Source organism: Anas acuta, chromosome 7 (assembly GCF_963932015.1).
Source record: "Anas acuta chromosome 7, bAnaAcu1.1, whole genome shotgun sequence".
NCBI lineage: Eukaryota > Metazoa > Chordata > Aves > Anseriformes > Anatidae > Anas > Anas acuta.
This window is the reverse complement of record NC_088985.1, coordinates 28834642-28856190: the sequence shown is the minus strand read 5'-3', so window position 1 is coordinate 28856190 and position 21549 is coordinate 28834642. Positions and strand designations below refer to the sequence as shown.

The 21549-nt window shown below is 37.8% G+C and overlaps 1 protein-coding gene across 6 annotated transcripts in view; it reads right to left on the bottom strand.

The window, feature by feature from the left end:
- The window catches only part of VTI1A (vesicle transport through interaction with t-SNAREs 1A), a 270364-nt gene that overhangs the window by 155716 nt on the left and 93099 nt on the right, over positions 1–21549 (bottom strand). The window contains exon 7 of one of the 6 annotated variants that reach the window (XM_068688569.1): positions 16373–16684. The exons of 4 other annotated variants lie outside the window; for them this stretch is intronic. In XM_068688569.1, the coding sequence (XP_068544670.1) occupies positions 16512–16684 (173 nt within the window). In that variant the 3' untranslated portion in view covers positions 16373–16511. Of the gene's footprint in view, positions 1–16372; positions 16685–21549 lie in introns of those variants that run through there. One more of the 6 variants, XM_068688570.1, reaches the window with a different exon arrangement.

Below are 21549 nucleotides of genomic sequence, written 5' to 3'. Positions count from 1 at the left end.
AATTCAAGTCTTGCTTGTTCATTAAGCCACAAAATGGTGACCTCTGTTAGGTCTCCGGTTTGTGGTACAGCCTAATTTCCACTGGTGAAGAAGCACAATGTTACAGTGACAGCTGATAGTGACCTCTAGTTAGCAATCATACCGCTGAGGAATGGAGTTGTGGAAACTGAGCCACTTTTCCTTCTGGAGCATGGAAAAGCATTTTGCCAGGGCGGAATATGAATAATTCACTGCTGTTACATGAATGCTGGTTACAAAGAATGCCGGTTTCAATATTTCAATCAACCAACATTTTTTTCTGCAGCAATGAAAGTATTAAAATAAAAAGTATAAATAAGAGAAAGATGATCAAACAATTGCAGATGATATCAAGTTCACTTAAAGACCAGCATAGCGGAAGATGAACCAAGTTTTGGAAAAAGACTAAAACAAACAGAAGGGAAGTTGCAAGAATAAACAAACAAATAATTCCTTTGCCTTGAAGTTCAAGCAGCAGTTTGATGTTTTTAATGGAAATACTCTTTTTCTTCTCTATAGTTTTGCTATAATTCTGCTAAAGAGCAAAATTATAGATACATTCTTAAAAACTTGGGCTTTTTAGTAATGTGATGACAACGCATCTGAAAAGATCAACATATATGCTTTCTGAATAGCTGTATCATATTTCTTATTTATTTTTCTCCTTTCTCATTTTTTATGCTGTAAATTTGCCATCTAATGACAAATTTGGGCATAAATCCTACAAAAACAGATAAACAAAATCAGTAGAACTACTCACAGTAGTAAAGCTATGCAGATGTCTAAATATTTGCAGGTGTCTTAGATAATAAGCTTTCAGGGCAAGAACTACATGTGTGTGATTAGTTAAACAGTACATTTTTAGGATGCTTAAATATATGTAATAATAAGGTTAACTCTGTAGTGTATTTTTGTTTCACTCACCAAATTAAACACAGCATAAGCCTTCCATATTGTATTTTCATTGTACACTTTCCATATGTACACATACATAAATGCATAAATATTTATACATTACATACATGCATAAACAGGTATTTTCACACTACACACTCATCACACAGGTTACGTTCTACCAGTAATGTATCCTGGTCAACAGCAAGCAACCGCTCTTATCCTAAAAACTGTTTAGTTGCAAAAATGTTAATGAAAACCACAGAAACACTTAGGAACCATTTTTTTAATCTCATTACCATATCAAGGAGCTCCCTGTTAATCACTGTCCAAATTCATTTGGATTTATTGTATCACAGTTATGCTTACAATTAAATGCCACAAGGTCCCAGTCAGATTAAACAAATGATTTTTCCTGTAGTCCTTACAGGACTAGTAGTGACAAATCACATGGAAATAAAATATATCATAATTAATTAGCAGAGGCCCATAGATAACCTCTCCCACAAATCTCCATGGGCAATTTTAATAGGTTTCAATATTTAAATGTAAAACCCTATGAAATTGCTTAAAATTTCAATAAATACTTGCACTTGTTATAGGTAACGAATATGTCAGTCGTAATTTTTTATTACATAATTATTTCTTTAGGGATGTTAGAAACAAGTAATTATTTTCTTAAAAATGAATCGGCAGCTACTATTTTGAGAGTGCCATTGTGAATGAAATATTATCAAACAATTGTTGTATTACTAACAATTGTCAGAGAAAAGAAACATTTCCTTATCCAAGCATGTAATATCTCACCATTGTAAAAAAAAAAAAATTAAAAATAATCATCTTTACAGAAGCTTCAGTAAGCTAGTATGAATTACAGGAAGATAATTCATCTTAATATAAAGCATGAATGCCAGTACGAAGAAAAAGAGGTTGGCATCTTTAGTCTGATTTCCAATAGCACATGTCAGCTATTCATTCCTCTTGTATGTCTTGTGTTTGGAAAAGTAACAAGAGGACAGTATTTTGGAGATGCATGGGAAAAAATCTTCCACATACAGGAAGAAATATTTTGTCAATACTATGAACTTGCCATGGCAACTTCCCTGCTTAAGAAATAGTAAAATCTACCTAATTCAATGTAAAACAATATGTTCCCCAAATGGACAGGCTGGAACATATGAAAATTGCCAAACAACAACAAAAAAATCATTTATTTCCAGAGTTAAGCATTCATCTGAATGATTTGGACTTGTTTATCAAGTAAAGCCACTGGTGTTCCTTCATAAAATCTTCCGTAAATCATCTTTTGTCTTCCTTCAATCTCTTCAAACCATCGAGATGTCTTATTTCTCATTCATACCTTGCTAACGTTCACTTAGGAGGATATTCAAAAATGTCTGTGCTGGTCTGGGAAGACTTGTCTCCTGACACTGGAGAGGAAGGATGCTAACTTAAAATAAATGTTTAATCATGAAATTATTGAAATGAATTTATCCTTGACATCTCTGTAATGTCAAAAGAAAGTCTTCAAGCTAAATAGGAAATCATATAAAACACCCAAATATCTACTTTGGATATGAACTTAACTTCAGCCTAGAGCAGAGTAATTTATCTTGAGCCATTGATGAGCTAAAGAGCAAGTTACCTTTTCTTTCTTCAGTTATTCTAACTTGAGTTACATAATTATGGTAGCCAATTTGCAATATTCAAACAATCTATGTGGAAAAAAAATAAAAGAAAAATACATATCTCACAAATTGTGTAACTTCTCTCCTTTGGAAGCATCCCATATTGACTGTTGTGTTTGGCAGAAAAATAGCAAGCAGTGTTAGAGAGAGGCGGACAATTAAGGCTAATCTTCTAGTTTTATGAAGCCTGTGGGACAGTCTCGTGATATACTGACAGTCAGGCTGAGAATGGGATATGTAAACGTTACAATATTCTCCAAGTCAAAATATCAGATGGGAGAAGAAAAAAAAAAATTAATTTGGCCTCTCTATCAGGAATGAATAAATACACTGGAATTTGTAATACAGCCCTTTGAACTGTAAAGAGTGGCAAAAATAAAAGTTTAAAATACATAGATATGTTTTGCAAACACTTTCTCAAATCAAATAGCTATAACACAAGATTTTCAGGAAATAGAGTTCAAAAGGGGAAAAATAATCAGCTGGGGATTAAAGACAACTTCATAAACTTTAGAACAAAAATTTGAAAAAGCAATTAAGAAAACCAGCTTTTTCATAAAAAATAGCTTTGAAGGACTACAAAATTCAAGCAAAAATGTGATGAAAATGCATATGAACAATTAAATAATCTTGCAAATTTTGCAAGATTATTAAATAATTAAATAATCTTGCAAAATTTTAAAGTACCTGTGTAAATTTCTGGATATAAAGAGCTGAAGGCACGCATTTTGCTCCTGCAGCAAAATGGCCATAAACTCTTCAATACGCAGACACAGGAAAATTGTGTCAATACAGGTCTGATGGTGAGCCATAGTACAGACAGAGCTCGGTACTGTTCTGGAGAGATATTTCCCAGACATTTATTCTGCTCCTGTTTGCCAGACTTTAGATAAACCAGTTGGGCTATCAAGATTCATGTCAGGGCTTGGATTAACAGCTCAGGACGTGAGAGCACAGAAACAGGCATTACTTTATGTTTCCTGTGTTCACCCAAGCCTTGCTGTATTCTCCTCAATTGTATCTGATGTTACTTCAGAACAGATGCTTTGACCATTAAGTCTCCTCCCATTTCTGCTGCAAGTTAAATTTTCAATTCACTAAGTGTAAATACCTCGAAGTGTGAAGTTAATAGTACATCAAGAGGTCTCACAAAATTACCTTAGGTGTATTAACTAAATTACCTATTACTGTATAGATGAGGAGGTCTGTACCTGTGCCCTTCAGTGGCAGCTCACCATTAGATTAGTTTAGTTATAGCATGAAATCATACCTATTATTCATGAGCAGAATTAATTTATTAATTTTTGTTGAGGCTCTGTATGTAGCAAAATAGCCAGAACCAGTCAGTGGGTGATGGAGGCAATCATCATTAGCTGACCAACTGTGCACTCATAAAAGAACAGGAGCCAAGAACTGAGTTTCAGATAGCAGAGAAAGTACTTGAAAGGTTGTTTTCAGTGAGCTAGAAAATGGGAAGCTAGTGGCACAATAAAACAAGGACAGGTAATGCAAAGAAGCAACAGGCTTGGAAGCTATTTGAAGCTGCAATGAGAATGAAAAAAAAAAAACAAAAAGCAACAACACTATGATAAAATCAAAAAAAATATTAACGTGAAAAGATCTGGAAATGTGTGGATGCTCAGGGAATACTATACAGTTGCAGACCTCATGTGTCACCTAGATATTAGAGCAGAAAATCCACCACTGAAGGGACCAGAAGCAGTTGGTAAAAACACTTGTAACCAAAAGAAGTGGAAAGCTTTAAGCTTTAATATACAGGAAAATTCTGCAAAAATAAACCAAAGTTTGTTAATCATAATACTGTGTTAATCAAACATACAAAATTCCCATGATAAAAGTAAACCCATCAATAGATTTACCAATCACCACTGTTAACTTTTACAGAACTGTTTTTTAAAAATATTTCTGAATACAAGCAGTGACATAGGATTGTCTTTTTTTTAGTTCATTATACATTGTTTTTTTCTTATAACAGCTTCAATTTTATAGAAACCCATGAGATTTCAACAACTTTATGAAGACAAAAATAATTATATACTTTTAAATTTACTTGAAACCTCATGAAAAAATAAATACATAATTGTTAAACCAAAGTAGTATCTAATCAGTTGACTTTCACATCCTAACACTGACCCTAATCTCTGGGGCGTAAACAAACATGCATACTTTGTGAAAACTTTAATCATAAAAAAGAATTAAATATATTCAAACATAAATATTTCAGCAAATAGCCATGTGAAGGAACATGAATGTTTAATTTAGACATCACCTCTGTCACTATTTGTTAGACATCATGCCAGTGATTCTCCTCTGGGAATTCCAAAATATAACCAAGTTTCCAGTGCCTAACTGAAAACGACATTTCTCCTTACCCACATAATACCCATCTACTTCTAGGAACATTTGTGTATTTTAATATTCGACAAAATCTTTCTCCAAGTTGAATATTACCTGTATTTGGTCAGTCCATGTTTTTACTAAGACTACCTACAAAGTCTGAACAACCTTCCGTTGCCTTGTTTATGTGGGAAGGAAGGATCTAGCATAAAGGCCAGATTCTAACAGGTTGGCTTACAGATAATACCATCTTCTTCAAAGTATTTCCACTAGAGCACAAGTAATTGCCAAATTCCTCAACTAGAACATACCACTGTGGTCAACTGAAAGATCCAGTGATATAGCGAACATCCTTTCATCTATTCAAGAGCTTAGCAACAACATGTGAGATAGGAAGATACGTGTTTTTAATATTTCTCGCAGAGACTAGAGATGTGGGCTTAAATGAAAGAGACCAGGTGAAGAAAAATGTATGTTTTCCATATGCTTTGTGATTCTAGATAGTGCTTCATTCTTAATTGCATAAATGTGCCTTTGATCTACGCAGCCTCAACTACACAGCCATGTGATGACCTGAAATTCTACTTGAACTATGGTTCCTCTTTGGGCATAGACCATGAACAAAGTTTAGCTGAGCGTCTGAAGAGGCCTGGATACACAATACAATAAATGTGTCTAACTGGAATGAAGTTCTGTTCATCAACAGAGATCATTCTTCTGGGTACACACATACCGTTTCATGAACACTAGAAATCTGTACTTAAATAGCACCCTAACATAAGGTTTTGCTCTTCAATCACTATACATATTAAGTCTAAAAAAATGAAAAAAATGAAAATATAAATCATCATCATTTTGGAAGCACACACTGCAGCATTTCCATGAAACCAGATATTCAAGTGCAGAACAGGCATTTCTCAGAGCATGCTGTCGAACTCTTAATGGGGTATCAGAATGTGAAAGCAACTCGAAAAGAGCAGCAACTGCGGCATTTTACAGTGTCCTTGTTCTCCTTTTCTCTATCTACTCTCTGCTGAAGTGTTCTAACGAATAAAAAGGTCAAGATGAGATCTATGTCCATGGCCTTGTAACCGCATTTTACTTTTTGGGGATCTTAAATTAAACTTTAGGTATTTACTGAATTCACCTCAACATTTTCAGTACCTCCTTACAGGAAAGTTCTATTTGCAGGAATGGGTAATTGGAGATAGCTACATATTTTTAATGAGAGAATTAATATATTACTTTGTATGTAAAGTGGATATTAGAGTAGAGATCAACAGTAAGAAACACTGCAATCAAATACACGCCTAGCTCAGAATCAGCCAGAGAACATCTATCCTATACAACATACACCAGAAACAGAAGCTCTTCGCAGCATCCTGTAACAAACATAAAACAACAACAACAACACCAAAACCCTTTAAGATTAAAAGTCACCATTACTGTGTTTGAGTGGAACAGCCTGAGAAAGATCGAGGACGTGCCAGCATTCCAAGCACTTGAGAACCTGGATGACTTCTTCAATCAAAAGTCACAAATGAACCCAGAAAGCAGACACAGTACCACACCAAGAAGGAAAGACAAAAACAAAAAAAAATAAAAACTACTTCCTGCTGATCTGGCCCAGGGTAAAAAGATCCCTCTTAGCTGAAAAGCCGGTGAATTACTTAACACTTACAGTGTGTGCTGGGTGCACAGAGGTTCTAATGGCAATAGCAGTGTCTACTCTTAACCTATATCTAGCTATGGACAACTTCAGAAGGTAGTGGAGAGAAAACTACACACTTTTGTGGTATATAGAAAGGTCCTGTTATTTGCTTACTCTCATTTTTGATACTTTTGTGATTTAGGAGAAATTACATCAATTTTTAAAGTGAACAAAACAGGAGAAATCTTGATTTCTGTTGCAGGCCTCCATGCCTATAATAATTAGTTTAAAACTGGCTTATTGGCTGACAGATTGCCAAAGCAAGAAATAAGAATTTTTTTCCAAGTGGAACAATAAAAGGAACTGGAGTTGGCCCATAGTTGATTCTTTTTCAGGCTGAAATCAGAGTAACATAGGTTATAATAACTGTGAAGAAAGTAAACATATAAAAATATTTATATATTATTCAATAATAAGGCCCATCATTAGTCTTTGTTATTTTAAATGAAAACTTGCACAGTTGCCTTTTCCTAAACAGACTACAAAGCCATAAATTAATCAATCAACAAAATATCCAATCCACATCATATGTTTAGCCTGGCTTTGCAAACTGAAATTCTGATTGGCAGAACTTTCAGCCACGAGGGGAGAACAGCACAGCCGTACTTCTGGCACATGTTTGTTAACTTCATTTGTATAAAAGATAAGAACCAGTGGTTGTCTATATACATGTATGTAAGTTGTAAAAGGACAGCAGCTGTGTCCTTTACATCATAACATACTTTTAGAGATGACTATAACAAGAAGACAACAAGTATCAGCACAGGCTGAAACTGAAACAGTTTGTTTTCTTGGGAGAAAAGGTACAAGAGTAGTCCATATGCTCAGTCTGGAACTAAAAATACATGGACATATCAATTTTTAATTCATATTGATTATCTATCTGATATATCTGGCATGGCATTAAGTAACTATTTTGTGTTTTGGGGATTTATATCAAATCTGCCAATACATTTGAACACAGACAGAACAAACCTTAATCATATAGATGTTGTCTTCCTTTCTGACTGCTGTGCTATGCAAGGGAACAAATTCCGCATTTTGGAAGCTCAGATAAGTGCAGAACACATCTCTGAGCTGGTGAATCATAGGATCATAAAGTCATTTGGGTTGGAAAAGCTATGTACGATCATCAAGTGCAACCATCACCTAACGCTAGCAATAATGACCATGCTTGCTAACTCAGGAAAGGTCCAAATAGAAAGCCATAACACCTACACTCCAAATAAGTAGCTCGCTTGCTATGTACTTTCTGAATAATTTGGTCTAAAATATTTGAGATGTTTCTGCATTTCTGGGTGGCATGAGGCACTTGTGGAAGGAGCTTTACACAAAAGCAAATGGCATTATTGCCGCAACACTTTGAGCAAAGGACCTTGCCTCATTATAACTGTGACTGGAACAGCAAAGGAAGAAATTATAGTCCACAGGTTTGATGGAAGATTTTTAAGATTTCTAAGATCTGCACTAGTGGAACAAGCAGAAAAAGTATGGAGCAGTCAAACAGGAACAGTATTATGGGGCGTGGTACCGGATATCGGAAATCTTCTCCTGCACTTCACTCCTAGCATTTCTTTTTCTCCCAAACATCATGTACCCTGTTCTTAGTAGTTCAGTTCCAGGACTCTGGCTATAGGTAGTTGATGAAATTGCTGCAAGCCCAGGGGCATCCATTCACTGCATGAACTGAATGTTCTTACTCCATTATGTACTTCTAAACCACTGTAATTATAGAGAAAAGTACATCAGTTTAAGCCACCACTGCAAGCCAGGATTGATTGCAACAAAGCAGTAATTAATATACAATCGGTTATCGTAGCTCATCTGAGAAGCAAATCATGAAGCCACCACAGCTGAATTGATCACAATCATCCATTCACATCCTAAATCAGACCATATGCTTGTACAGTACTCACTACAGTGAACTCTTGATTATAGTTTGAGCCTTTAGGCACTATACTAATTGAATAACAAAGTAATGACAATAAGCAACAGAAGTTTTAAAGAAACTTCAGCATATACATTTTGCACCCAACACCCTGCAATCGTACCATTGATAAGTACAATTTTAAGTATTAAAAATCTGGTTAATTAAATTTTCACAGTCTACCAGGCTTAAACTTTTAACAATGCCTCCTTTGAAAAAAAATTAAAAAGAACTAACCTGAACACTTTAAAAAAAGGGGGCAGAGGGGGGATGGGAGAAAAGAGAAATTAAAAAACAAACAAAAACTAAAAACAACAAAACACACTATCCAAACACTGAAAGAAATCCTTTAAGTATGTCCTATATTTTGGAGTTGATCAAATTCCTGGCCTATCTGCAGAAAACTCATTTAGATGTTAATTGCATGCACTACAGATAGCAAAAGTAAATTTAAAAAAAAAAAAAAAAAGGGAAAGAAATAGTAAAGGAAAAAGCTGCTTGACTAAGGCTACCCAGTGCTAGCATGCTCAGAAGCTACAGTTGCTACTAAAAGGCAATGCTGAACATGTATTAAAATATACCCAAGTCCCACACAGTGCCAGACAAAACTACAACTCTCAGAAAGATATCTAATCCCACAGCTCCTGTGGTTTACATTGCTGAGAAAAGACAGCAATGGATTAAGAAACTCTTCAACTTTTTAGCTCCAGGATTCTTCCTCATCTTTAGGTTTCTCTTTAAGGATTAGCTTCTCATCATTTTAAACATACATGCATACACATATACATATCTACAGATGCATCTTATCACAAATATCTTTTGTGATAAGAAAGAAAGCAAATAGCATGGCTATCAGGAAGTAGTCACAACTTTGGTGCCACATCAGGTACAACGCAGGATAAAAGCCTCCTATAGCAGAGCCCTTACACAGTCTGGGGCTATGCATGCCAGCTAGCTTTCCGCCAGGTAGCACTGCCAGCACTCTGCAGTGTTTTTCCTGGGATATTGTTCTGCGCTGACCACAAACCGAAGCACAAACTTTATGAGCAACAACTCCAACAACTTCAGAAATGGCACCAGGCCAGCAGGACACACCCTGGAGTGCATTACAGCACTGCCTTGTAAACTCTTTTATTAATTTCACAATAAATGCTCAGAAATCAGACTTTTTTGCAGGTGATAATGAAATATAAAATCAAGGCAAAACAGATGGGTGATAAATTCTTGGCACCAGTCTAGTTTAAGTGAGTTTTAGCATCTCTTTCCGGCAGGCCCAGCCCTGCTCCTGCTCTGGATGCCTCAGCAGCACACATCACCAGGGCCTTTCACTAAGTACTTCACCTCTCTCACATCGCCTTTAAAGTTTCAGTTACCATTACAAAATCCAAATGTGGAAAGGTTTAACACTTGATTTGGTTTTGTTCAGGTTAAAATCCACTGCTGCAGTTCAGGGTAAAACTTTTTAAAAAGATCCATAAACTTTTTATGCACTTTTCAGCTCAATACCAGCTCATTTTTCTTTGATGACATCAGTGCAGCAGCGCCTTTCCCGCTTCAAAAAGGGACTAAACTACTGAGAACTTTCAATAGTTCCATAAAATGAGGCCTATACCCCAAAAGGGGAAAGTAAGTAACATCGCAGCTCTCCTCCCTTCACACCACTTCTCCAGCTGTCAAAGGAAAATTACAAATGGCCAAGCTTAAATGAAAGATTTGAAAAAAATCACAGAAAACCTATAAATGAATTAGAGCTAGAAAACGCATAGGGTCGCATTAACAAATCTCTCACAAACTGAAGGCTGCATGGTCTGTTTGAAGAGAAAAAATACTGGACTTTATCTCTACAAACCTGATTCAGCTTTGGAAGTCCCTGGTCTGTTTGAAGAGATTGATATTGGACTTCACGGCTACACACCTGAGTTAACTCTGGAAACCCCCAATCCAAGTTATAAAAGCTGATGAGATTGTATTAGCCAGTTTGCCTCTCTCCAGAAAAGCACCATTTTTATTCACTTTGATCTGTGCTGGAGAAAGGGGGAGTGGACAAAGGCAGTGAGCTGTTTGCCCTGGGCTAAGACCAGCCCCTTGCCCGCTAGCCTGGCTGTGAGGTGTCACCTCTGGCGGCACACGGACACGTGAAGGTGCTTGGAGCATGTGGTGGCTTTCCCCTTCTAGTTCCTGCTGTGCAGTTCCGTCCATCAAAAATACAAGTCGCGGCCAACACAGGAGGTTTCCCTTCCCTTCAGAATGACCCTTATATCCTGTTGCACCAACCAGCTTAAAACTGTGTCCACTTCGTCACCACTGAGCCTGCCAAAATTGCAGAGGGGGGGGAGGGGGATAAGCTGCCCAAGAGTGGTATAAACCATGTTTATTTGTCATACGAGGATGAATATGACTGGAAGCCATGTCTACACTAAGGACTGGTTCAAGAGCAGGACCGCATCTGCTTATACAAACCACTAATCTCCCTGACCTGTGCAAATCCATATAAAAGTGTAGCAATGTCCTGAGCTCTGAGACTTGACTCTGCTTGCTCACAAATAGTCCAGACACTACACAGGCCAGGAGCAGTGATGATCAGTATAATATATTTTCTGGCTGTGGTTATTGAAGGTTGCTACAATTAAAACCATAAATAAAACAAACTTAAGTCTGTACTCTGCATTAGAGATGTTCATTTGCTGCTAAAGTCATAATGACCTGTACACAAGGCCATCCTGATTCCTCTGTTGGTCTTCTACTTGGACTGACAGACGGGATTCAACACACCGGCAAGCACACAGTGCAGCCCTGGTGGGGGATCCACATGGTCCACACCCACAGGAGTCTGCTCTTGAAATCAGAAAAAGGAGCAAGCCTGTGGGAATTCGTCTCCTGCATTAACCTCACTCATCCAGCAGTATCAACGTCTATGAATTACAGAAGCTACAGGAAAGAACAAAGAGAAACTGCATAAAACCTAGTTATTTTAACAATCTATTTTGTACAGTAATTAATCAGATCAGCTCTCTATGGGGCTCCAAAGATCCTAAGGTAAACTTAATTCACTGTAATCAAATTAAAAACTATTGAGCTAAAAGTTACAATGCCTAGTAAGGATAAAAAATGTCCCTATAAAAACTCCAGACTTTTTAAAGAGGGGAATGAGCAGCTATGCAGAAACCAAACAGCAGAACAAGAGAACATACAATGCAGAAATGCCCCAAATCAGGAAATACCACAAGGAAAAATATGTTTATTTTGATCCTTCATTCTAGCTTCTAAAAGCTTTCATCTTAAAATGAATCGCAGTATTATGTTCAAAGGTGAATGATACAATGTTTTCAGGGATATAGCATGCGTTAGATAGAGCTGACTGTCACCTTGCTTTCTTTAATGTAAAAGTCTGAATTGCAAAGTCGGTTCTAAACTAATGGTTGTACTTCCCATTCTTTACAGGCAGAACAGAAATGGTCTGTTTTGAAAATGGAATTGTGTAGTATCGGTAAAATAAACAATTTATGCAACTGTATTAGTACATTTTTCCATTCACGACAGCATACAAAAATTTTCTTGTATACACATGTGCTCACCTTGAAACAATTCAATAATTTGTTCATGTGAACATGTGTGGCCTATGGATTGCCAGTGAACTATTTGTCCTAGATACTGTTTTGATTACTTGCAATTCTTATTTTTCTCTCTGCAACACGAGATTAATCACCTCCATCTCATGTTATTGTTCTTACTTGCTGACTGGATGAACCCCAAAGAACTTTCATATTCACATGCCTGAGACAAATATTCATAATTACATACCTTTGCATGATTATCTCTTACCATTTCTTTTCTCTGGAACATTCCCTCCATTAAACACTTAGTATTAGGAACACTCAAAGTGAATAAAAAGCAATGTGAATAACTAAAAGGCATTCACAGTGTTCTTCTAATGAATGCTAACAATGATTCTTTTTCTAAACTAACAGCATCATTGCAGACAATGAGTAAACAAACCAAAAAATAACTCCAGAACACCATCCAGAATCCAATTACATCAAAAAATTTCTACTATAGTATTACATGTAAGAAAAAAAATAATCCAAAACAAACAGGAAGTTTTACTGGAAAACAGTTTTCCTGGGGAGTTTTCCTTTTAAAAATAGCCTGAGAGCCAGAAGTTTGCATATCCCCCTACCCTCCAAAAATTGGATGATAGATCTTACTTTTCCTAAAATTATTACTGAACTTATGTTCAGAAATACAAGCTCAATGACTACTTGATTTGTTACGAGAATGAAAAGGGATAAACAAGTCAAAGTGTTCTGAATAAATGGCAATTTAGCAGAAATACAGTGTTTCCTTGAATGCTCTTTTGGCTATGAGCAATAATGCTGCCACAAAAATCTGGTTTGCATCATCCAAATGCTTGAAAAAAGAACACATAATTTAGGAAAAAAATGATGGCTGCCACTTAGCCATAAAGAGCAGCACTAGTGTTAGAAATAGCTTTTCTACGATATTTTTGTTCATGTTCTGTGTTTTTTTTTTTTCAGCAGTAGAAGTAATTACGGTGGTTTGCGAGGGCAGTGTTTAGTGCTATTACCCTTTAAACACCGCACACAAACACTGAGCCTGACTCCAGGAAGGTTGAATGTGGCCACAAGCAGGGCAGCAGCCACATCCTTGCCTTCAACCCATCAAGGAGCCCCAGTGATTTCATGAGAAGTAAAGGCTGCTCTCAAGCAGAGGCGTGTCGCCTTTGATCCAATTTCTTGTCTGTTTGAAAGAAGCATTCTTTCACACCTTATATGATAATTTTATGCACAATACTTTAGCCTGGGAGAGCCGAGTGGAATGACCTCCTGTTGGTTTCACAGACTGGATATTATTTCATTTTCCTTAGGAAATGGAGCCCAATGCCAAATCTCTTATCCTATCTGTGCTCTGTGAACTTTGTATTTCTACCTCCAGGAAGATCTTTTACAAGCCTGGGAAGCTTCTTCAAAGAAAGGCAACCTTATAAAGCCAGGGAAGGATTTCTGAAACAGTATCACTGATAAAATGGGCACGGATGATGACAGCGTGGGCCTAGGCAGATTTGGAGCTCAGGATGCATTAGGTGAGGATTTTACCACCCGTGTTTGAGGAATTAGCTTGTATCAGCCCAGTCTACTACAGTGACCTCTTCAGGTGCAAGTCTGAAAAGGTTTCTGCAAAGGCCAGCTATGAGGTGTGCAGAAGCTCCTGAGCGTGCTGCCAGCCTGCACCGCTGCTCCTGTATCCAGCGCTGCCTCCCCAGCTCGGCACTGAGGCCCTCTGCAGCCAGCAGAAGACTGTGAGAGTGTGCAAGGAGCTTAAGCTCCTTTCTTTTGGCACAGAGCTCGATTTTACTTTGGCATATAATTCACAATTAATTCAGATGTTTGTAAATAACGTGCAAGTGCTCAGCTGAATACCAGCTCATTTTTCTCCTATTTTTACTCAACCTTCTTTTGTAATAATTTTCTAGGAAGGTGCCTTTGAGACTGCCTCTTTAACTTCCTCCCGAGCCTCAGAGGGACTCCGTTGTACTGACCTTCCAACTAGCTGGGGGAGACTGGGAAACTGGCCTTCACCATCTGAATGACAGGCAGGAAACAAAGAACGCGGGAGTTTCTGAAACCCCAGCGTAACATGAATCACTTCCTCCAGAAATGAGTGATAATAGCATGCATATCGCATGAATCCTTCACTGTGTTTTTAACCCTTTCTGGGAAAAAAAGCAAGTCACTAGTAAGGGTGGTGCACTGTGAACATAAACAAGTCTTGCTCCGCACTTAGCGTGAGACCACAGGGATGGCCCATTTATTAACGCTTGGTTTTGCTCCAATTACGAAGCTCTTTGGTATTCCCTTCCTCTTGCAGCAACCCGTCAGCTGACTGCAACAAAGTCAATACACCAGTTTGCACAGTTTATAAAAATCAAATACACTTTATCAGCCAGCTGACTGGCACATGAAGCGTGGTCACTTTAACGGCTAGGTGTGGAATCAGCAAAAATGCAAGTAGCACCACAGGACAAACCTCTCAGTTCACAGAAGAAATATTACCTTTCCAATCGATGGATTAAGTGCCCTGTAACTGGCTTGCACAAAGGGCGTGTCTGCCTAATTGGGCTAATTGCAAGGAGCATATTGAGCACCCCACATTCCTCAGCCCAGACAATAGGTAAGTGACACACCTAATCCGTTTAAATGGGATGCCTGGTGTTGCCTGCAAATCTGTTTATACTGTTTAGCAAATGTGAATTAGTATTTGCTAGCATAAATGCCCTGCTGTGCAGATCTTTGTTAACTTCAGGCTACTTCCTTGTTCCTTTAAAGCTGTTAAATGAGTCAATCTGGCCCAAATATGCTGCAGTGCTCTGTCTACTACTTATCTTGCAAGACTATTGTTTTCTAATGCATCCTCATGAAACCCTAAAAAGGTCTTCATTGTGACAACAATTTGTTCAATAATTACAGGTTCTCATGAAAAAAGACCAATACGCTTGCTGGAAAATCAAATATCCAGATGGAGGGTAGAGGGACGAAGAGATAAAGACAAGCTCAGAGTACTTAATAATTAAAAAAGTCTGGTATAAGAAGTCTATAAGCTATTTGGCATTCTCATCATTACAGAAACAGAAAATTAATTAATGACTGTGTATTTTACACAGTCTCTTAGGAGTCTATAGGGATACTGCATCAGGGAAAAGGTTAATTTGTGTGGTCTTTGTGTTGCTCTTTGGCTCACAAAGTGATTGAAAGCAATGCTGTCTGTTATTAACAAAACATTGACCATTCAATCCTCTGTGCCCAAGGTATGGAAGCTGTGGTCTGTGCTCCAAACTGTTTACAAAACAAACACACTTACAAAGGAACTAGTAACAAAATTAACCTTGTATCTTTAGCTTCGTGACCTCTGATATAAAAATAAAACAAAAACAACAAAACCCACCATGAATATTTTGGTTTCTATATATCAGCAAAAAAGCCACTGAAGACCTCAGTTCACTTTTCAGACTGTAGTTAACTCTTCAGATAGCAGGGGTGGCACCCAGACGAGCACTCAAATCATATACATGCACATCTGTCCGGGGCATGAGTTTATGACTTGACAGCAGTGGCTTTCTGTGACCTCTCAAATTTACCTTCTGACCCTGTGACTCCTTGATCACCACCCCAGTAGAAAAACAGTTTTGCCAAAGCTGTCTGTGATGTTCTGCCAGATGAGGAAAGAGACAGCTGTGAGCCTGGCCTTACTTCAGCACCGTGGCAGCAATAAACGAACAGCCTCCTAGCCTCTCGGTATTTCAAAAAGTTTCCTTCTCTCTCTCTGCCCTCCTTGAGCAAGTGGGACAAGCCGTGCTCATCACCAGAAGTCCTCTATCACTTTAAGAACAGAAACAAGAAAACCCGTACCATTTTTATACTTCTGTTCATTCTTTTCAACTCATTCTAACTCCTTCCCCGGGGAGTTAGCCCTCCACCAAAAGTTTCTTTCAGTGAAGCACCAGCTCTGTCTATTAAGCTTACCCACCCCTGCTTAGCCTTAACACTGCTTTCTTTGTACTTGCCTGGTGAACTGACCAGCTCCGTAGTACAATGGCTACAATTACTAAATTACACTGCCTGTCACTGCCTTTTGTATCACACCTCTAACAGGTGTCATTACCATGATAGGCAAATTGTAATAATCTATTCACAGCCCCCACAGTCTTAATAATGTAGTTGATTTTATTTTATTTTACATAATGTATGTGTAAATACTGCAAGCGGCCTGAATGGCTGGTAAATACGCGGGGCTGAAAGACTGAACTGCAGACAAACAGCAGCGCTCAGGACAACAAAACCGAATGCTACCACACTCCTGATATGGTGAATACATACATGGATGCATTAAAATAGGAATATTAATAAATGTGGTTACAGAAAACACGTTGGTCTGAAGAAGGCACACGAGGCACTCCTGAGAAGCAGCTGTTCCTCTTCCCTGACTCACTGGGGGTGTCTGGAAGGACACCAGCACGCAGTCTCCTGAGGACCCTTGTCAAACACAGCCAGGTGAGGAAAGTGGAAGAAAGTCCTGTAGGTTATAAAGCATATGAACGCAGCAATCTAAAGCAGATTTTGAATATACATTTAATTTACCAACATAAAGAGATCTGGATTGCATGATTCACGCATGAAGTCAAATGTTTAAGCAAGGTTTAACCAAACCAGCATAAAACTTCTTTACACAGGTCAATGGCAGCTGCCATACACAGTGATAAATATACTGATACCTCGCTGTTTGCTGTTTTCTGTGGCCTGACTCATTACTGTCTTATTTCATTTGTACACCAGCACAAATACACCGGCTTTATTGACTGGTATAAAAGGTCACACAGTAGCAAAATGGATTCCTGGAACCCAACCTGATAATGAAGGCATTGACAGCCCTATCAAGACAGTTTGAATTTCCTCAATGCAATGCACAGTTAGAAACAAAATGCACAAAACTTCACACGCTGGCAATGTAACACCTGGATTAAAAGAAAAAAAAACAACACACATACAAACAACAGTGCCAGCCACGCTTAGCTGAGAATCTTCCCGTTTTAATTCACACTACCAAGAAGTTCTGGATGAACAGAAAGGTCTTGAAACAAGTTCTAATGAATAAAATCATTTTCTTCTTGTTTCATTTAAAAGTTGAATTCCATTGTAGGGTATTGCATGAGCTCAGTTGTTCTAGCTGGGACAAACACAAGAAGAGAGATGGCCTGAGAAATGTTATTTTGATTCAGTAGTGCTTTGGATATTAATGCAGGTAAGAATGATGGCTCTTGGCCTTTTAAAAATACTCTAACTCGGACTTTAGGGAAATTTTGATCCATTAAAGACCTTGTATGTAATTTCTGTGGGGGCAGTAAGTTATAACTCAGATGGCTTTTTATAGTTTCTTGCCAGTCATGCAATGTTGCTCATCTGAAGAAAGCAGGGTAGGTGGAAGCAGTCTGAACTAGGACAGATACCTCACATTTATGCGTATAGAAAAAGTATTATTCTTTTAGTTATCACGGGTTAAAATTCCATAAACAAATATTAAAATCATGTCTGACATACACAATAATGCAATCATTTTTGTAGTTGTACTGCTTGCACACAAAGAAATTGCTGAAACAGGATGAGGAGCAACCAAATGATCAAGTTCCTTAAAAATGCACGCTGGTGAGGCACTGGCTGATATCAGCTCGCCTCTTCTCAGTATGGGATTTTGACTTACAAAGCAGTGGAGAGACAAAGAAAAACAAAAGAATAAAGAGAAAAAGAACCTGACGCTTCATACACTGCAGTGGGAGGGATAGAACATATCTTTTCCAACACTGTTGTATTTAAGCAATTCTTGATAGTCAACTTTCCTACATGGAATGGGAAGTTGAATATGAAGGAGACTCAACCTTCCAGAAACTTGCAAGTTGATGGTGAAGAATGAAAGAGAAGCTAGAACTACTGGATCTCACATTCTTTCCATCTCCTAAGGAAAGGAACATGATCAGGAAAGCTAACACAGACTTAAGGTTATTTGTCCTTTAAATTGGTTCATACCAGCAATTGTAAGTGCTGTATCTGAAATGTCAGCACACTTCTCTGTGATAACTGATACTTTGTCCCAGAAAAAGGTAGGGAAGACAAACAATTTTTTCTAATGGTTTTCAAAAAAAACAAAAATAGCATTAGAATTATTAACAGTATTTTGGGGTCTTAATCAGTCTCTCAACTTTAGGGTCCCGTTTGCTAACACTGCTCACCTTTTACAAATAAGTAGCTTCAGATAATGTCATAAGATTACCGACATGAATAATGCAAGAAGTATTCACTGCTTAAAGATGGAAACCTAAATATTGAGAGGTCAAATTCAACCTTAAAATTTCACACAGTAGAATCATATGCCTAATTACAAGCTCATCCCCATTGTTAATTACAAATGGCCACTAGTGGGACACTTCTGATCATGGCAATGTTACCTACATGGCTCTGCTTTGCCAGCAATTTGACAGTCATTTCTGGCCCTACACCATCTCTTGGAATTGCTACAGCTAACTGCAAGAATCCCACTACACAGATGTATTTCTGGTGCAATTTTGCCATCTCCTCATATAGCTGTTTGTTAGTGTCATAAAAATGAGATGCAGTTGAAAGGATATAAATTGTACCTTATCACTGTATTCTTCCACTTTGCATACAGCACTTACTAAGTTTGCAAATAGGACATGCTTCGGGATGTTCCTGCTTTATAAAACAACAAATTCCTATAACTCATAGCATGCAACACAGGAGATGTCAATCTTGCAGACAGGTGAAAAAAAAATTAGGATTCTGACACTTCTCCTGCCAGAGGGACACACTGCAATACACCGAGAAAGTAGGTGAGCTACTTTGAAGCACATGCCCTCCAGGCCACATCCCATTTTAAAACTCTAACATCACCATCAAATCATAATACAAAAGCCAGCAGGGATCACTTATTCATAGGCAGGAAAAAAAAAAGTCACCCCACCTAAGACACTGAGTTGCAGTCATTCTACAGACCCCGTGATTAAAGTATGGGCTGTGGCAGGAGAAAGAGGGTGGCAAGGGCAGGAGCAAGATGGGGGCTTTATCATGATCTTTTCTCTGCACTAAAGGCTGCAAAGAAGATGTTGATGTTATCAACACATGAGAGAGAAATGGCAGACTAGGGTTGTCACTTGTGGTACCTACTTCTATAGTCCACAGAAGTTTCCATGCTACTTGTAAATGTGACTTACTCTTTTGCTGATCTCAGTTGTGGGAACTGCATGTTTAAGAGGAGGAAAACATGAAGCATGGGTGCTCAGGAGACCTTATTTCACTCTTTACCACATTTTCTACAGTTAGACAAAGTAAACCAGCGTTGGTATGACACACTATGATAACTTGGCAAACATAAAAGATAAAAGCAATGCAGAGGCTGCCTCATGGTGTCTTGCAAAATCTTTGTGAATAACCCATGATTCATACTCTCCTGAAATGCAATACCAAACTGAATTGAAAGCTTCTTACTTCTCCAGTCCATATTTTAAGAAGGGTGTTGAATAACTGAGGAGTACAGAGAAGGGCTACAGAAAACATTTACAAATTGGAAGTAAAAAATACACATATTTTACAATGAGGGACTTAAGGAATTAAAGCAGTTATCTTGATAAAACTGAAAAGAAATCTAGTTACAGTCCTTAAATATTTTCATGAAAGGATGTTCCAGTTAATTATGCAGTTGCTAGTCTTTCAGAAAATGGAATATGAAGAATTTGGACTGGACCTCAAAGCCAGGCAAACTCAGATTAGCAATAGGGTGTCCTATTCCTTTAAATGTAGAGTGATTCACTTTTGGAATGATAAGGGAGGAAAGAAGGTGACTTACTATCTCTTAATACCTTCAAACCAATGGCTGATGCTTTTCTGGACAAGATATTTTTATTTTTACAATATTATGAGTTCAACACTGAAAAAATTAGGTGAGATTCTCTGACTTCCTTTTATACAGTAGGTGAGACTAGATAATATAGTAGTTGTTCTGTCCTTAAAATCTAAGAATTCATGAACTGTGTCAATGTCTAATCAGTTTCCTCCATCAGGTATGACAGCAGCCTCTCTCTCTTCCTCTCTCCACTTTAGTTTAAGTTCAGACTCGTCAAATATATCTCTCTCTCTAGGGCACATGCAAGACAACTGTCACAGAAAACTTTGAGTAGATGATGCTGAACCTGAACCTACACAGTGCAAATCCAACATTTTCAGTATGACCCTTTGGAAGGGCCCATAAATATGAAGAAATATGGAAAAAGCAATTAGGTGGGTACAGAGTGGCACAAGCCTCTTCGTTCATAGGACCCGAAATTAAATTCTTAAGAAATGGGAGCAGTTGCTACTTAAATCTTTGCACAGCGTTTAGGAATCATTGCAGCAGCGAAGTATTTAAAAAAACAAAGCAACACAAAACAAAACAAACAAACAAAACAAATCACTTTAACACACACCCTATGACAATCTTAACGGACTTATTTTCTTCATTTTACAAGGTCTAATGTATGCCATCCCCTCTGCCACCCCAGCAACAAGAACTTTGGAATAAGTCATTGCTCTCCATATACCGTACCAAGGCCATGACTGAACAGGTTACTGCTGTGCTACCAAACTGGGTCTCTCAGGATGAAAACATCAGTAGGGGAGCTAAAATTTTTCTCAGGTATAGTTTCAAATGACACACACGACTGGGAATACAAGTCCATTCTCAGGTAAAGAGGGGGCCTCATTTTATAAAGATTTCATTAGAATATACCCCCCCCCAACACACACAATACCTTTACACAAACTAGAATGGTTTCTTTAGTACTTCCCAAGTTTAAGACCTGCACATACATACATACATACATCTATTAAGAGAAAGAGAGAGAAAAGAGGATGAGAGAAACCTTGTGCATCTAGGTATACACACAAAAGGGACATACAAACAATCTCACAGGGCCTTATAAAGCCGTAGGACTTATTTCAAATGTTTTTCATGATAGCAAATAGTTACATTAGTCTTGTATCTCAGTCCATTACTATCATTGAACTGAGCAATTGGTTTTAACACATTCAGTCATTGCTTCTACAAGTTCAACAACTAAACCTTAGATCTACCATGCTTTTAAGTACTCAAGCATTGCGCAGTACCAAACAAATTATTGAAAAAAGTAAGTGGACACATTTATCAGAATGTTAACACATTTATCATTTGCCTAAGTAAAACAAAATCTTGAAAAGATTTTATTCCTTCCATGAACTGTCCATGACCTGGAGAATAAATGTGTGATTTTGTCTTGACTGATTTTGTCTACTTTATCTATAACACACGATTTAACATACTGCACAAAACAGAAGTCTTCACATTAAATCTGGGCTGAC